Source organism: Phacochoerus africanus, chromosome 15 (assembly GCF_016906955.1).
Source record: "Phacochoerus africanus isolate WHEZ1 chromosome 15, ROS_Pafr_v1, whole genome shotgun sequence".
NCBI lineage: Eukaryota > Metazoa > Chordata > Mammalia > Artiodactyla > Suidae > Phacochoerus > Phacochoerus africanus.
In genome coordinates, this window is record NC_062558.1 from 30,158,230 (window position 1) to 30,173,564 (window position 15,335).

Consider the following 15,335-nt stretch of genomic DNA (forward strand, 5'->3'; position numbering starts at 1 on the left):
AAAAGGGCCTTGAAAGAAAACTGTAAAGCTACTTTTAAATTTCTTGCATGTATTTATTTATTTTTCTTTCTTCAGCCACCCTGAGGCATAGGGGAAGTTTCCGGGCCAGGGATCCAATCTGAGATGGAGTTTTGACCTATGTCACAGTGGCCGCAACACCAGATCCTTAACACACTGTGCCACAGTGGGAACTCCTGGAAGGAAGTTCCATAAAAACCATAAAATCCTATGAAAGTCAATATGGTGATTAAAATAAGGCTCTCAATATAGAAACTTCACCTTTTCTATAATTTAAGATTAAAGAGCTAGGTTTTCTCTAAAAATAGCAGACATTAGTATAGTGCCACTCAACTACAAGATTCAGTAATTCTAATAAGATGAGCCTAAATAATAACTTATTACAGTATACTTTATTACAGACTGTATATGCTAAAAACAAATCCATTTTCTTCTCTTAAAGAAACTAGTGGGGGAGTTCCCGTTGTGGCTCAGTGGTAACAAACCCAACCAGATCCATGAGGATGGGGTTTGATCCCTGCCTCTGATCAGTGGGTTAAGGATTCTGTGTTGCCATGAGCTATGGTGTAGATTGCAGATGCAGTTCAGATCTGGCATTGCTATGGCTGTGACAGAGGCCGGCAGCTGCAGCTCTGATTCGATCACTAGCCTTCCATATGCCGTGGGTGTGGCCTAAAAAGACAAAAAGCAAACAAACAAAAATACCTAGTTGGGGGAGTTCCTGCTGTGGCACAATAGGATCAGCGGTGTTTCTGCAGCACCAAGTTGCAGGTTTGATCTCCAGCCTGTACAGCAGGTTAAATATCCAGTGTTGCCACAGTTGCAGCTTGGATATGACCCCTGACCAGGGAACTCCGTATAACTCGGTGTGTGGGGTGACCAAAAATGAAAAAATGAAAAAAAGTTGGATAAAGGTGGTCAAAAGGCACAAACTTCCGGTTATAAGATAAATAAGAACTAGGGATTTAATGTACAGTATGTTTAATATAATTAACACTGCTGTATGTTATATATCAAAGTTGTTGAGACAGTAAACCCTAATAGTCTCATCACAAGGAAAAAATATTTTTTTTTCTTTTATTTTGTATCTATATGAGATGATGGATGTTCACTAAACTCACTGTGGCTATCATTTCATTATGCCTTTTTTGTTTGTTTGTTTGTTTTGTTTTTTAGGGCTGTACCCGAGATATATGGAAGTTCCCAAGCTGGGGGTGGAACTGGAGCTATAGTGCCGGCCTACACCACAGCCACAGTAACTAGGAATCTGAGCTGTGTCTGTGACCTACACCATAGTTCAGGGCTACGCTGGATCCCCAACTCACTGAGTGAGGCCAGGGATAGAACCTGCGTCCTCATGGATACTAGTCAGATTGATTTCTGCTGAGCCACAACAGGAACTCCTCAAGATGCATTTAAATCAAATCACTATGCTGTACACTGAAACTTACACAGTACGGTAGGTCAGATATTATCCCAATACATCTGGAAGGAAAAAAAACCCAATAACTTTTTTTACCACCTTATTAAATACAAATATTCTTTCTCTTGCATGATTTTAAAAAATAAGTTTGGGAAAGGTAAAGTGAACACAAAGGCCAAAGCAGTTAGATGTATAAATAAGCCAATGGGGGCAAAAAGAACTTCTTATCTGGGGTCTGGGAATGTAATCTGGACATGAAAGGAAGAGCTTATCAATTCAAAAGGATCCTGGGTGAGGAATGCCCCAGAGCAGCATTCTATTCTATAAAGTGACCTCCCCATTTGTTTTAAAATAAAACATGTTTGCTCAGCTTGGGACAACTGGCTTTGTTTTTAGGCAAAACCTTTGCCTCAGAAGCTATCCTAGGTGCAAACTTCTCACTGGAATCTAATACAGTCTCTTTGCACCATCAAAAACTCAACAGCCTAGGAATTCCTGTTGTGGCACAGCGGAAAGGAATCCAACTAGTATCCATGAGGATGTGGGTTTCATCCTCAGCCTCACTAGTGGGTCAGGGATCTGGCGTTGCTGTGAGCTATGGTGTAGGTCACAGATGCGGCTTGGATCCTGTGTTGCGACGACGAGCTGTGGTGTAGGCCGGTGGCTGCAGCTCAGATAGGGCCCCTAGCCTGGGAACTTCCATATGTTTCGGGTGTGACTCTAAAAAGCAAACAAAACAGAACGAAGAAAAAAAAACCACCAACAAAAACTACTCAACAGCCTAGGCTGTGATGAAAAGAGGAAATGGCTTGTCTTAAGCGCAATTTCTCTTTGCAAATACTGCTTTCCCTCTAATGGTCGGCCTGAAGTGGCTACTGTAGCCCCCTTGATATGTCTAAGCTGGCTTCCTGGGTGTTTACCGACAGGAAAGGTGACTAACCTGGTGGAGGAGTTATATTTGGTTCCACTGGCACTTTCGGCACAAGTGCACACGGATTTGTGGCGAACGACCCTCTGCACTTTGGAAGGCTTAAAGATGCTCATCCACTCCACATCAGACATGTGGCCAGGGGCTTCAATCACAAAGTTACTCGGGTGGCAGCACTTGGACTCCCACATGTTACTTTCATCCAGACAGGCTTCATTTTTATGGCAACAGGAGACTTTAGACCTCTCCAGCTGATCGTGACATTCGGTATCCAGCTTTTCTGGTTGTTTGGAGGCGGAACAGTTGGCCAGGCCCAAGTAAACACTGACGTCATGCCACTTTTCGTCGGATACAGACGTTGATGTCTCTGAGAGTTGTTTCTCTTCATTCTGAACCCCAATTCCATTACCTTTTGGTGACTTTGCATGGATCTTGCAAAATGTACTTGTGTTTTCTGGTTCAGTCTGGATTTTTGCTCCCAAAGACCAAGACTTTTGTTTCTCCACTAAGTCTTTTGCAAACAGAGATGAGATAGCAATTACACTTTTTCCCCCAAATGAAGTATTAACCTGTAGTTTCTTCTCTTTGCATACATCACAAGAGCTCTTGTCTGACCTATTTTGCTGAACCAACGTGGTCTCAAATTTTTGGTCCTTAACCAGTGACTTCTGATTTTTCTCCCTCTTAAAATCGACTTTTAGGTGGTTATTTTCAAGGTCTGATAAACACATGTCTCTGCTATGGTGGCATTACAAAAAACGGAAGTTATAAGGTATACTTGATATGATACTGTCATCCTAAATATTTCACTCAAACCTTATCAGTTGTGCTAAACTCTACTAAGACCCATTTGTCTGAGTTGAAAATACAAGGTAGAATTTTTATATTCCTCAGAGCCCGATTTTAGCCCAACCTCCTCCAGGAAGTCTTTCTGATCACCAAGCCCACAGACCCACTCTCCTCTTACCATCCTTAATGCCCACTGTACTTACCATCCATATTGCAAGTCATTATTTCACTGATTATATTATCTAATTAATCAGACAGCAAATTTCCTGTTATATCATTCACTGATGGTTTCATACAAATACCCTGTCTTCTCCATAGACTCTTTTGTTTTGTTTTGTTTTGGGTTTTTTGCCATTTCTTGGGCTGCTCCTGAGGCATATGGAGGTTCCCAGGCTAGGGGTCGAATGGGAGCTGTAGCCACTGGCCTACGCCAGAGCCACAGCAACGCGGGATCCGAGCCACGTCTGCAACCTACACCACAGCTCATGGCAACGCTGGATCCTTAACCCACTGAGCAAGGCCAGGGATCGAACCCGGAACCTCATGGTTCCTAGTCGGATTCGTTAACCACTGAGCCACAACGGGAACTCCCTCCATAGACTTTTATTTTTAACAGGTAGAGGCATTATTAATCTTCCTGGCACCTATCACCTAGGACAGCCTTTAGTATATACTAAGTGTTCTATAAATACTGGTTGATTATCTCTTATTTCTCTTCTTAATTCCATTAGTTTCACAGTTAATGGAGGTAAAGGCAGGACTGAAAGGCAGTGGAGATTCAAGGTCAAAAAATAAACTGTAAAGTACCAAATGTGTTTACCACACTGTTTTCTTGACCAGCTCCCATTCATCTGTTGGATTCTTACGTAGCTATAGACTGAAAGCTGGTCTAAAGTAAAAATGACACATGTGCACAAAACAGAACTGAAAATGTGATAACCCTTTAATAAATCATCTGTTGCGGTTTTTCATGTCACATGTATTCTAATCTGTGTGATTCTGATGCAATCTTCAAGAATGGGCTAAGCCACTTTACATTCTTAAGGAACAGCCTCGGTCATCTAGCCCAGGTATCTCCCAGGGGAAATGAAGTGCCAAAAGGAAGGGCCAATATGTGAGGGGGTTTGCCTGCGAGAGAACGCTGGGTTGGTTTGGTTTATTAGCAGCAGCTGCAGCTGGATACAGAATAGTGTAATGGTGCCCAGAAAAAGACTTCGAAGAAAAAGTACAGCAAATGCAGCAAGTTCTGGTGAGTCCCCCAGTCACACTGTCTGTGGAAACAGCTGCTTTTTACAACCCTCCCTGCAACTACTAACCACCCCCACCCTGAACTCTTCTCCCTGGGGAAAGGATCTTGCGGCTCCCAGCCAGGCTTCTGACCTTACGCGCAGTCGTGGGGAACTCCCTGAATTCCTGTTCCTTTCCACGACTCCCTGTGTCATTTCTACTTGGAGAAGTGGATTAAATTGAACTGTAGGACAGTTACATGCTTGTTAAATTAAACCACACCTCATGTATTTATATTCTAGCTTTACAACTGAATTCATACACTGCCTGTTATAGGCAAGAGTAGTAAACGTTTCCTATTAACAAGGAAAACAGGAAAATCAAGCTAAGAGCAGAGATCGCTCTTAGCTGAACTTCAACTGCTGTAATTTATTGCATTCTTTGGCATTATTTCTTTTAGGCAAGTACCGTGCCCTGTACATCTTTATTTCCCCTATTCCTAGCCCAGCGCCTAAAATAGTGAGCATACTGAATGAATGAATAAATGATTCATCTCTGTAATTTCTACTTTAGCTCAAAGCCTTCTGCATAACAAACACATAGATACTGTGTTTAATGAATTTTATCAAATGACTAGAGTAGGATCATGCCTACAATTTTTTTTTTTTTTTTTAAGGGCAGCACCCACGACATATGGAGGTTCCCAGGCTAGGGGTCCAATCAGAGCTGTAGCTGCCGGCCTACACCACAGCCACAGAAATGTGGAACACGAGCCCCATCTGTGACCTACACCACAGCTCACAGCAATGCCGGATCCTTAACCCACTGAGCAAGGCCAGGGATGGAATCTGAGTCAGATTCGTTTCCTCTGAGCCACGACGGGAACTCCTAATAACTCTAAGATCACATCCTACTACAACCCAGGATTATAGTGATAGTTATTAGCTCACGTTGATTTATTCCCTACACTTTAGAGAACAGTAGTAAGTGCTAGCCCACTGTAGATACTTAACAAACATTGACTGCATGATGGAAAAAAATACAAGATCATATTAATAGCATCTTACTAAGATTACCTGGATTCCAGGGCCTTTGATTCCTCCATCTTTGAGTCATATATTTGTATTAATTCCTGAGAATTTTCCACATTGAAATTAAGAAACTGCAGATCACGTTGTTGTTTTACGTAAATCTGCAGCGGATATTGATAAATCAATGCAAGTGCAACAAGAAAACTAAAGCGACAACTGGCACTTTCAAATGCTAAAACAGATCAAATAGTGACGGGTAATATGCTAAATATGTTTGCTTCTAGCTTCCCCATGTTAATAATGAGACTTGTTAATATAACTAATCTTCTCACCTTTCATTACCATAAGCAAGACACCATCTTTTAGGTTAATACGATACACCTTTAATGTAGTTAGGATTCTAAAAGCACCATAAGCAAAATCACCAGGCATACACTTATCCTAATTTGATGTTAGTTTATAAATGTTTCCCATTCAATACAGAAGGTACCTGGGACCCACCTGTCTCAGATTGTGCAGTTCTGCATTCATGCGTTCCTGCTTTGACTTTGCGATATCAAGTAACTCATCTTTCCTTTTTTCTCTCTCTTCTATTTAAGAACAATTATTATTAAAATATTTTCTATCAGCCATATCAACACAAACTTCTTCATTTCCAACAAATTTTTTAATAATGCTTTTTTTTTTTGGCTGCACCCACAACATGTAGAAGTTCCCCAGGCCAAGAGTCAAATCAGAGCTGGAGCTGAGGCCTACGCCACAGCCACAGCCACATTGGATTCAAGGTATAGCTGCCACCTATGTTGCAGCTTGTGGCAATGCTGGATCCTTAACCCACTGAGCAAGGCCAGGGATCAAACCTGCATCCTTGTGGAGACAACATTGTGTCCTTACCTGCTGAGCCACAGTGGGAACTCCAACAGAAGTTATTTTTATTTTTTATTATTTATTTATTTATTATTTATTTGTCTTTTTTTGCCATTTCTAGGGCTGCTCCCAAGGCATAAGGAGGTTCCCACACTAGGGATCTAATCGGAGGTAGCTGCTGGCCTACACCAGAGCCACAGCAATGTGGGATCCGAGCCACATCTGTAATCTACACCACAGCTCACAGCAACGCTGGATCCTTGACCCACTGAGCAAGGCCAGGGATGGAACCCGCAATCTCCTGGTTCCTAGTCGGATTTGTTAACCACTTAACCATGATGGGAACTTCCAGAAATTATTTTTATTTTATTTTTTAATTTATTTTTATTTTTTGTCTTTTTAGGGCTGCACCTGCATCATATGGAGGTCCCCAGGCTAGGGATCTAGTAGGAGCTGTTGCTGCTGGCCTAGGCCGCAGCCACAGCAACACCAGATCCGAGCCTCATCTGCGACCTACACCACAGCTCACAGCAACGCTGGATCCTTAACCCACTGAGCAAGGCCAAGGATCAAACCCGCAACCTCATGATTCCTAGTCGGATTTGTTTCCACTGCGCCATGATGGGTACTCCCAGAAGTTATTTTTAGATGAAAGTATTAATCAAATTATTTTCCTCTTTTTTTGGGGGGGTAACTTCTAATCTCTAAAGTTAATACATATTATTTTATTCTTTATTCATTTTATATTACACAGATAACTTATGATGCATTTTCCTTATAAAAATCCAAACAATATATTGCTTTTATCAACAAAAAGAAAATTAACATTATAAGTGGTGAAAAAATTACTGTTTTCACCAGTATATGAGTCACTCTGATATAATCTTACAATCAGCCCATTCCTATGTATTCTTTTTTTTTCTTTTTGGTCTTTTTAGAGTTGCACCAGTGGCATATGGACGTTCTCAGGCTAGGGGTCGAATTGGAGCCATAGCTGCTGTCCTACGCTACAGCCACAGAACCTCAGATCCACCTATGTATTCTCACTGACCAAAGACTAAAGATATTTTGGACCTATGATATTTGAGCTAAAGATACTTGTGACCCCCAGAGGCAGACAAACTTGTATTTCCATTTTAATAAAAGCCCAGTGGTCCTTTAAAGACTTTCTGCTTGGAGTTCAGCAGTAACTAGTCAGATTCATTTCCACTGAACCACAACAGGAACTCCTGTTTGCAAACTTCTTATAACAACATGTACAAACAAATGAAACATGTCTCTAAGCCTGGGTGAAAAACTTCAACAAGAGGAAAAAACGTTTTGGACTTAAATTTTGAAGATATCTTCCAACCTCAAATTAAAAGCGTTAATTTTTAGGAGTTCCCATCGTGGCTCAGAGGTTAGCAAACCTGACTAGCATCCATGAGGACAAGGGTTCAATCCCTGCCCTTGCTCAGTGAGTTGAAGATCTGGCATTGCTGTGAGCTGTGGTGTAGGTCACAGACAAGGCTCAGATCCCACATTGCTGTGGCTGTGGTGTAGGCTGGTTAATTTGACCCCTAGCCTGGGACCCTCCACATGACACAAGTGCGGCCCTAAAAAAAAAAAAAAAAAAAAAAAAAGACAATAAACGTGTGTGAATTTTTAGCCATGGCACCTGACAGTGTATTATGTTAAGCCTTTAAATATTATTTTTAGGCTTTATTCATTTTTTTCAAAATTAGATTTTTTTTTTTCTTTTTGCCTTTTCTTGGGCCGCTCCTACAGCATATGGAGGTTCCCAGGCTAGGGGTCCAATCAGACCTACGCCAGAGCCACAGCAACACCAGATCCGAGCCGTGTCTGTGACCTACACCACAGCTCACAGCAACGCCAGATCCTTAACCCACTGAGCAAGTCCAGGGATCGAACCCACAACCTCATGGTTCCTAGTCGGATTTGTTAACGACTGAGCCATGACGGAACTCCAAAAATTAGATTTTTATTAGTGCGGTTTTTTTGGTTTTTGCTTTTTAGGGCCGCAGTTGCGCCATATGGAAGTTCCCAGGCTAGGGGTCTAATTGGAGCTGTAGCTGCTGGTCACAGCCACACCGGATCCTTAACCCATTGAGCGAGGCCAGGGATTGAAGCTGCATCCTCATGGATACTAGTTGGTTTCATTACCACTGAGCCACAAAGGGAACCCCTTTAATTCATTTTTGTAGTTTAAACATATAAAATAATGTTCTGAGACAAGGGATATGAGTGGAAAAGATGTTAAAGAAATCAGCTTAGGAAATGAAAAAAATTATTTCACAAAATTGACCCATTACTGTATTACCTAACAAATTCCAGATAATTTACCTTGTAACACATAAGAGAATGTATGAGTAAACATAGATGAATCAAAGGAGACTATTAAAAGAGCCTGTGAATTTTTTTTTCCTTCCTCTGACCTCCCACAGCATTTTATTCATAGCAGTTGTATAGACTAAAATCTGTGGCCAGTGAGCTTCTTAGTCACTAGCAAAGTGCCTGGCACACAAAAGCTGATCCAAACATTGTGGGAATTCAACTGTAAAGCTAAAAAATGTGTGTGTGTGTATACATATATATGTATATATACAAATATATATCTATATATATATTTACATACATAAGGATACAATATGTATCTTTATGTAAGAGATACAGTATTACTTTGAGATGCAGCAATTCTGGAAATAATGGAAATAGTGACCTCTAGTGTTACAAAACTGCATCTCCCCAAACTTTAATCATATGAGAATAAAATTTGGAATCTCATTTGAAAATGCATTTTGGGAGTTCCCGCCGTGGCGCAGTGGGATTGATGGTGTCTCTGTAGTGGCGAAGTGCATTAAAGATCTGGTGTTGCCACAGCTGTGGTGTAGGTTGCAATTCTGGCGCTGATTCAAATCCCTGGCCCAGGAATTCCATAAGACGGGGCCAAAAAAAAAAAAAATTACCCCATTTTGCGCTTTAAGTTACAGAGCTGTGTTCTCTGTATTGTCTTCCTAGAAGGAAGGACACTGAAGGTGGGTAATGGGCAGACCCCAAAATGTTCACTTTATTTCTATTTGGAACTTTACCTCCAAATCTATGATTTTCTTAATACAAACTACCAAAATTTTCTTGGCTAGCAGGGCCATATATAGATTAGATCTATATTCCAGTGGTTCTCAGTTGAGAGTAGAGAAAGGAGGAAACTCTGACATACGGGGGTGGTTGGGGTGGAGTGTAGGAGAATAATGGGGATGTAGCACAATTTTTACTTAGGAGAAGGGGCCCTAAGTTAGACCTTATTGATAATTTTTTTTTTTTTTTTGGTCTTCGTAGGGCTGCAACCAAGGCACACTGAGGTTCCCAGGCTAGGGGTCGAATCGGAGCTGTAGCTGCCAGCCTACAGCACAGCCACAGCAACGTGGGATCTGAGCCACATCTATGACTTGCACCACAGCTCATGGCAATGCCATATCCTCAACCCACTGAGCAAGGTCAGGGACTGAACCTGCATCCTCCTGGATGCCTTCGGATTCATTTCCACTGAGCTGCGACAGGAACTCTGACAAATTTGCTTTTAAATCATGAAATATTCATCTCTAACATTTTTATTTTGGGGTCATACTGATGTAATAAGACACATGAGTATTTTTCCAACTGTAACAATTACAGGTAATATAGTTGCAAACCCGGAAAAATGGTAAATTCCTAATTTTTATCTAGTACTAGTTGTAAAAGCATCAACATCCTTCCTTCTTCAGCTCATATTCTTCATTAATGAAGTATTATGTATTAAAATGTATGTATTATGTAGTAATATGTAGGTATTAAGCACAAGTATTATGTTTTTAGTGAGAAGCATAGTCACGCACTTGAGCTGAAAGGGAGCGCTGCTCCTCATTTTACAGAAGAGGAAACAGGGTTACTGGGAGGCATAATAACAGCTTTAAAATTCCCTACCTGGTCCCTCCTCATTTCTCAAAGGGTGTTAAATTATTTTGTGGGAGGTACAATTCTTTTACCTCCTGTCATGACAGTATCATAGAAAGTTCAGGTTATAAATACATAACTATACAGTCACTTAAACTAGTTATCTATTTTTACCAGTAAAAACTAGTTCATCATGCAGGCAACTTTTCTCTTGCTTGAGGCGAATGATCTCTTCTCGCTGTTCGTTATTTTCTGTTGTCTTTTCATTGAGATCCTCTTCACAGATGGAAGGAATAGAAAGTTCTCAGATAAATACTAGTTTCTAGAAGAATATACACTGTGAATACTTCTCGTGTCCTCAGCACCCTCTTCCAGTTAATATGAATCTATAGCCAAATCTACAGTTGGATCTACAGCCAAAACATGTCCCATATTCAACATCTCATGGCACCCCTGGCAATGACCCTGCCAAGGCTTCCGCCATCTCCCCACTCAAACCTTGCATCTCCCCTTGCAGTCTTCTGTCCACAGAGCAATCAGAGGCATCTGCTGGTGTCACTTCTCCGTTAAAAGCCCTCAGGCTACACTTAGGACAAAATACAAACTCATTATCTTAAGCCCTGCACAGCCTTTCAATCTGTTCCTTAAACTTGACCCGACATTGAAACCCACCCCAGGGCTTTTGCATTTGCTGTTTCTTCTACCTGGAAGGTCTTGGCCCAGATCTTCACACATCCTCCCATCATCCAAGTTTTAGCTCAAATGTTCTCTTTATTTATTTTTTTTTGTCTTTTTTCCTTTTGTTGTTGTTGTTGTTGTTGTTGTTGCTGTTGCTATTTCTTGGGCCGCTCCCGCGGCATATGGAGGTTCCCAGGCTAGGGGTGGAATCGAAGCTGTCGCCGCCGGCCTACACCAGAGCCACAGCAACGCGGGATCCGAGCCGCGTCTGCAACCTACACCACAGCTCATGGCAACGCCGGATCGTTAACCCACTGAGCAAGGGCAGGGACCGAACCCGAAACCTCATGGTTCCTAGTCAGATTCGTTAACCACTGCGCCACGACGGGAACTCCTCAAATGTTCTCTTTAAAGATGTCTTCGCAGCACACCCTAACTGAGTCTCTTTCCCTCACTTCCTAGCCCTCTATCCATGATCCTATTTTTATTTTTTAATAATGAATTTATAAAATAAGGCATAAAAGTTGATAAAACAGACTGCTTTTTATTTTTTATCTTTCCTAGGTATACAGAACATTCAAAAAACACTTATCGAATGCCTGCAATGTACTTCAGGGACTGTGCTATTAACCAAAGATCAGAAAAAGAGAGGACAGAGCCCGTCCCTGCTGTCAGGGATATTATGTAAGTCTGATTACAGTTTTAGCTGGAGCTACAAATGGAGACAAAATTATGATCTGCCATCACTGAGGGCATCCTAAGAACAAGACTTTAGGAGGTGGAGTCTTTTAAATTAAGCCTGCTACCATAACCTTTCATGATTTCAGGAGTTCCCATCGTGGCTCAGTGGTTAACGAACCCGACTAGTATCCATGAGGACTCGGGTTTGATCCCTGGCCTTGCTTAGTGAGTTAAGGATCTGGCATTGCTGTGAGCTGTGGTGTAGGCTGCAGACGCGGCTCGGATCCCATGTTGCTGTGGCTGTGGTATAGGCCAGCAGCTGTAGCTCCAATTCGATCCCTAGCCTGGAAACTTCCATATGCCACAGGTATGGCCCTAAAAAAGGAAAAAAAAAAGACCAAAAAAAGAAAACTTCAAGTAGTAGAAAAATAAATGGTGGAGTTACTGTGGGAATGAAAGTGGAAAAGGAGAATGCAAAAGGAATTTTTAAAAATAAAACCTGCACCAAAATGCCACTCTGGTAGTTTGTGCAGTTAGTGGTAACTCCTCATCCTCACTTTTTTGGCAGTTCCTGCCACAAAAGGGGCAGAGACTATCTCCCCACTTCCTGACTCTGGGCTCAGCCTGGCTTGCTTTGGCCAACAGGATGAGGGGGACATGATGGGGTACCAGGTCCTCACATCTTTCTGCTGCTTCTCTTCAGCCTCTGCCTTCAACATGGGAAGAAATGCCCAGGCTGGCTGACCAGGGAGGGGAAGACGGGATACAGGAAGCCAAGCAGCCCCAGGGGAGCAGCTCAGCTGGGCCCAACAGAGATCAGCCCATTCCCATGTGGCTTCCAGATACATGAGTTTAGCAAATGCTCCTGGCTGCATGACACTGAGATATGGTTGCTGGTTGCTATAGAGCATTCATAGCCATAGCTAACTGGTACAGCATAGGCAGTATTATTATTATTATTATTATTATTGTGTGTCTTTTTACCTTTTCCAGGGCCGCTTCAAGGCATATGGAGGTTCCCAGGCTAGGGGTTGAATCGGAGCTGTAGCCGCCGGCCTACACCAGAGCCACAGCAACGCGGGATCTGAGCCGCGTCTGCAACCTACACCACAGCTCACAGCAACGCGGGATCCTTAACCCACTGAGCAAGGCCAGGGATGGAACCCACAACCTCTTGGTTCCTAGTCGGATTCGTTAACCACTGCGCCACGACGGGAACTCCAGGATTATTTTAAAAATACAATGCAGGAGCTCCCGTTGTGGCGCAGTGGTTAACGAATCTGACTAGGAACCATGAGGTTTCGGGTTCGGTCCCTGCCCTTGCTCAGTGGGTTAACGATCCTGCATTGCCATGAGCTGTGGTGTAGGTTGCAGACGCGGCTCGGATCCTGCGTTGCTGTAGCTCTGGCGTAGGCCGGCGGCGACAGCTTCGATTCGACCCCTAGCCTGGGAACCTCCATGTGCCACGGGAGCGGCCCAAGAAATAGCAAAAAGACAAAAAAATAAAATAAAATAAAATAAAAATACAATGCATTAAGTAATTTTCCCCAACTCTGTTATTTATCTCGTAACACAAAAAAGGCAGTATAATTCTATACAAATGAAATGACCATTTCATTTAGGACCTAAAGCCAGCAAACGGATCTACTCTCAGTTATAAGATTAAGTGAAGCCAAATGAAGAAATATATTCCTAAGATAAAATGCTTAGATGTATGTCTCTTCCTTACCTTTTAGTTTGTTGACTTCCATCTTAAGTACCTTCAATTTTTGCTTATAATCTTGCTTTTCCTTCACAATACAGGACTCCACCATCTTGGCATCGCGTAAGGCATGCTCTAACAGTTTAAATTTACCCGAACAGTCAGCAATGTGATTGACTGCCTCAATAATGTCTTTGTCCTAAAAAACAAATTTGTGAAAACTGTTACGTAAGATTTTTAAATTCCAATGAATCAATATGAAAAGGATACACTTATCGAGGTTTCATTGTGTACCTGGTTTCATTCCAAGCACTTCCATGTGTAAACTCATTTAATTCTCACAGTGACTGTGAGGTAGGGGTTAGTGTTATCCCCACACGACAGAGGTGCTGATAGTAAATTGGCCATAGTTACACAACTAGTTAGAGATGAAGCTCCTGAAACCATGCACACACCACCATAGCTTACTGTCGCAGAAAGTTTAAAACCAAACGTCAGATTACTTATGAAACTAATAGCAAAAGGAGGGCTGGTGGCCCTTGATGGGGGCTTATTCTCTGGGTTACAGACGAATCTCATAGGCCCCTGCTGCCTCCCTGTTTTTTCAGCTTGTTAAAATGTCAGACTCTAAGACCTGATCCCAAACCTACCCACATCAGAACTTCTTAATGTTGAAGTGGGTATTTTAATTATATGAGTTATCTGCTTGTTGAAAAGCAATTTATTTATTTATTTTTCTTTTTGGCTGTGCCCGCAGCATGCAGAAGTTCCCTGGGCCAGGAATGGAACCCCTGCCACTGCAATAAACAAAGCCATAGCAGTGACCACACTGGATCCTTAATCTGCTGCACCATCAGGGAACTCCAAAAATCAATTTAAATAATACCTGAAAGTATAAAAGTAATACATAAAAGTACTCCCCTTCCTCTACTCACATGGAATAAATGTTAGCAAGTTTTACCTTTGCTTAAGGAAAAGGTTTACACTATAACTTCATACATGCATTCCTAAAACACTTCACTGTTTGCACATTTCACATTAAGAGGACTTATGGGAAAATACAGTTGGGGCGGACCATTCAAAAACAGATGGAACTTTGTCATCAGACCCTCAGCAAAAAACAGTAGTCCTATTGAGTATATGAACAGTTAAACAAACTCCTATTATACCAACATCACTCGTCTATTCACCTGTGGTCCAACACATGTTTTAGCCAACAGAAGAAACTGTTTATCAATCACTGTTTACGGAATGTTAGTGACCATATCAACTGCTTAAGTGCTAAGTTTTCTTCTCAACTGAAAAAAAAACATTAATATGTTGGAGTTCCCATCGTGGTGCAGTGGTTAACGAATCCGACTAGGAACCATGAGGTTGCGGGTTCGATCCCTGGCCTTGCTCAGTGAGTTAAGGATCAGACGTTGCCATGAGCTGTGGTGTAGGTTGCAGACGTGGCTCGGATCCCACGTTGCTGTGGCTCTGGCGTAGGCCGGTAGCTACAGCTCCGATTAGACCCCCAGCCTGGGAACCTCCATATGCTGCAGAAGCGGGTCAAGAAATGGCAAAAAAAAAAAAAAAAAAAAAAAAAAAGACAAAAAAAAATTAATACGTGATCTGATTGCCAACGGCGATTTTTTTTTTTTTTTTTGGTCTTTTTAGGGTCATATCCGAAGCACATGGAAGTTCCAGGCTAGAAGTCAAATTGGAGCTGTAGCTGCCGGCCTACACCACAGCTACTGCATTGCCTTACCCGAGATGCATCTGTGAGCTACACCACAGCTCATGGCAACGCCGGATCCTTAACCCACTGAGCAAGGCCAGGGATCAAACCCAAGTCCTCACGGATTCTAGCTGGATTCATTACCACTGAGCTACAACAGGAACTTCCACCAATGACCTTATGAGACCTAGTAATGGATACCTTAGAGGAAAACAAGTTAATCCACGCCTGCGGTGGGCCTTGGAGACAGAGACCCTCATTGCAGTCCTGTCTTCTCTCAATGCCTTGGGGACATCATTTTAAACTTGTCTCCCTCATTTCTAAAAGCAGAATTTAAAAAA

At 42.1% G+C, this 15,335-nt stretch overlaps 1 protein-coding gene across 4 annotated transcripts in view; it reads right to left on the reverse strand.

Annotated features, from left to right (window-relative positions):
• Window positions 1-15,335, reverse strand: part of CCDC62 (coiled-coil domain containing 62) — a 38,790-nt gene that overhangs the window by 12,472 nt on the left and 10,983 nt on the right. For 3 of the 4 annotated variants that reach the window (XM_047761626.1, XM_047761623.1, XM_047761624.1), the window contains 5 exons: window positions 13,302-13,473; window positions 10,388-10,489; window positions 5,918-6,006; window positions 5,462-5,577; window positions 2,382-3,107 (listed from right to left, as the gene is read on the reverse strand). In XM_047761626.1, coding sequence (XP_047617582.1) covers window positions 2,382-3,107; window positions 5,462-5,577; window positions 5,918-6,006; window positions 10,388-10,489; window positions 13,302-13,473 — 1,205 coding nt within the window. The remainder of the gene's footprint in view (window positions 1-2,381; window positions 3,108-5,461; window positions 5,578-5,917; window positions 6,007-10,387; window positions 10,490-13,301; window positions 13,474-15,335) is intronic. The other variant, XM_047761625.1, reaches the window with a different exon arrangement.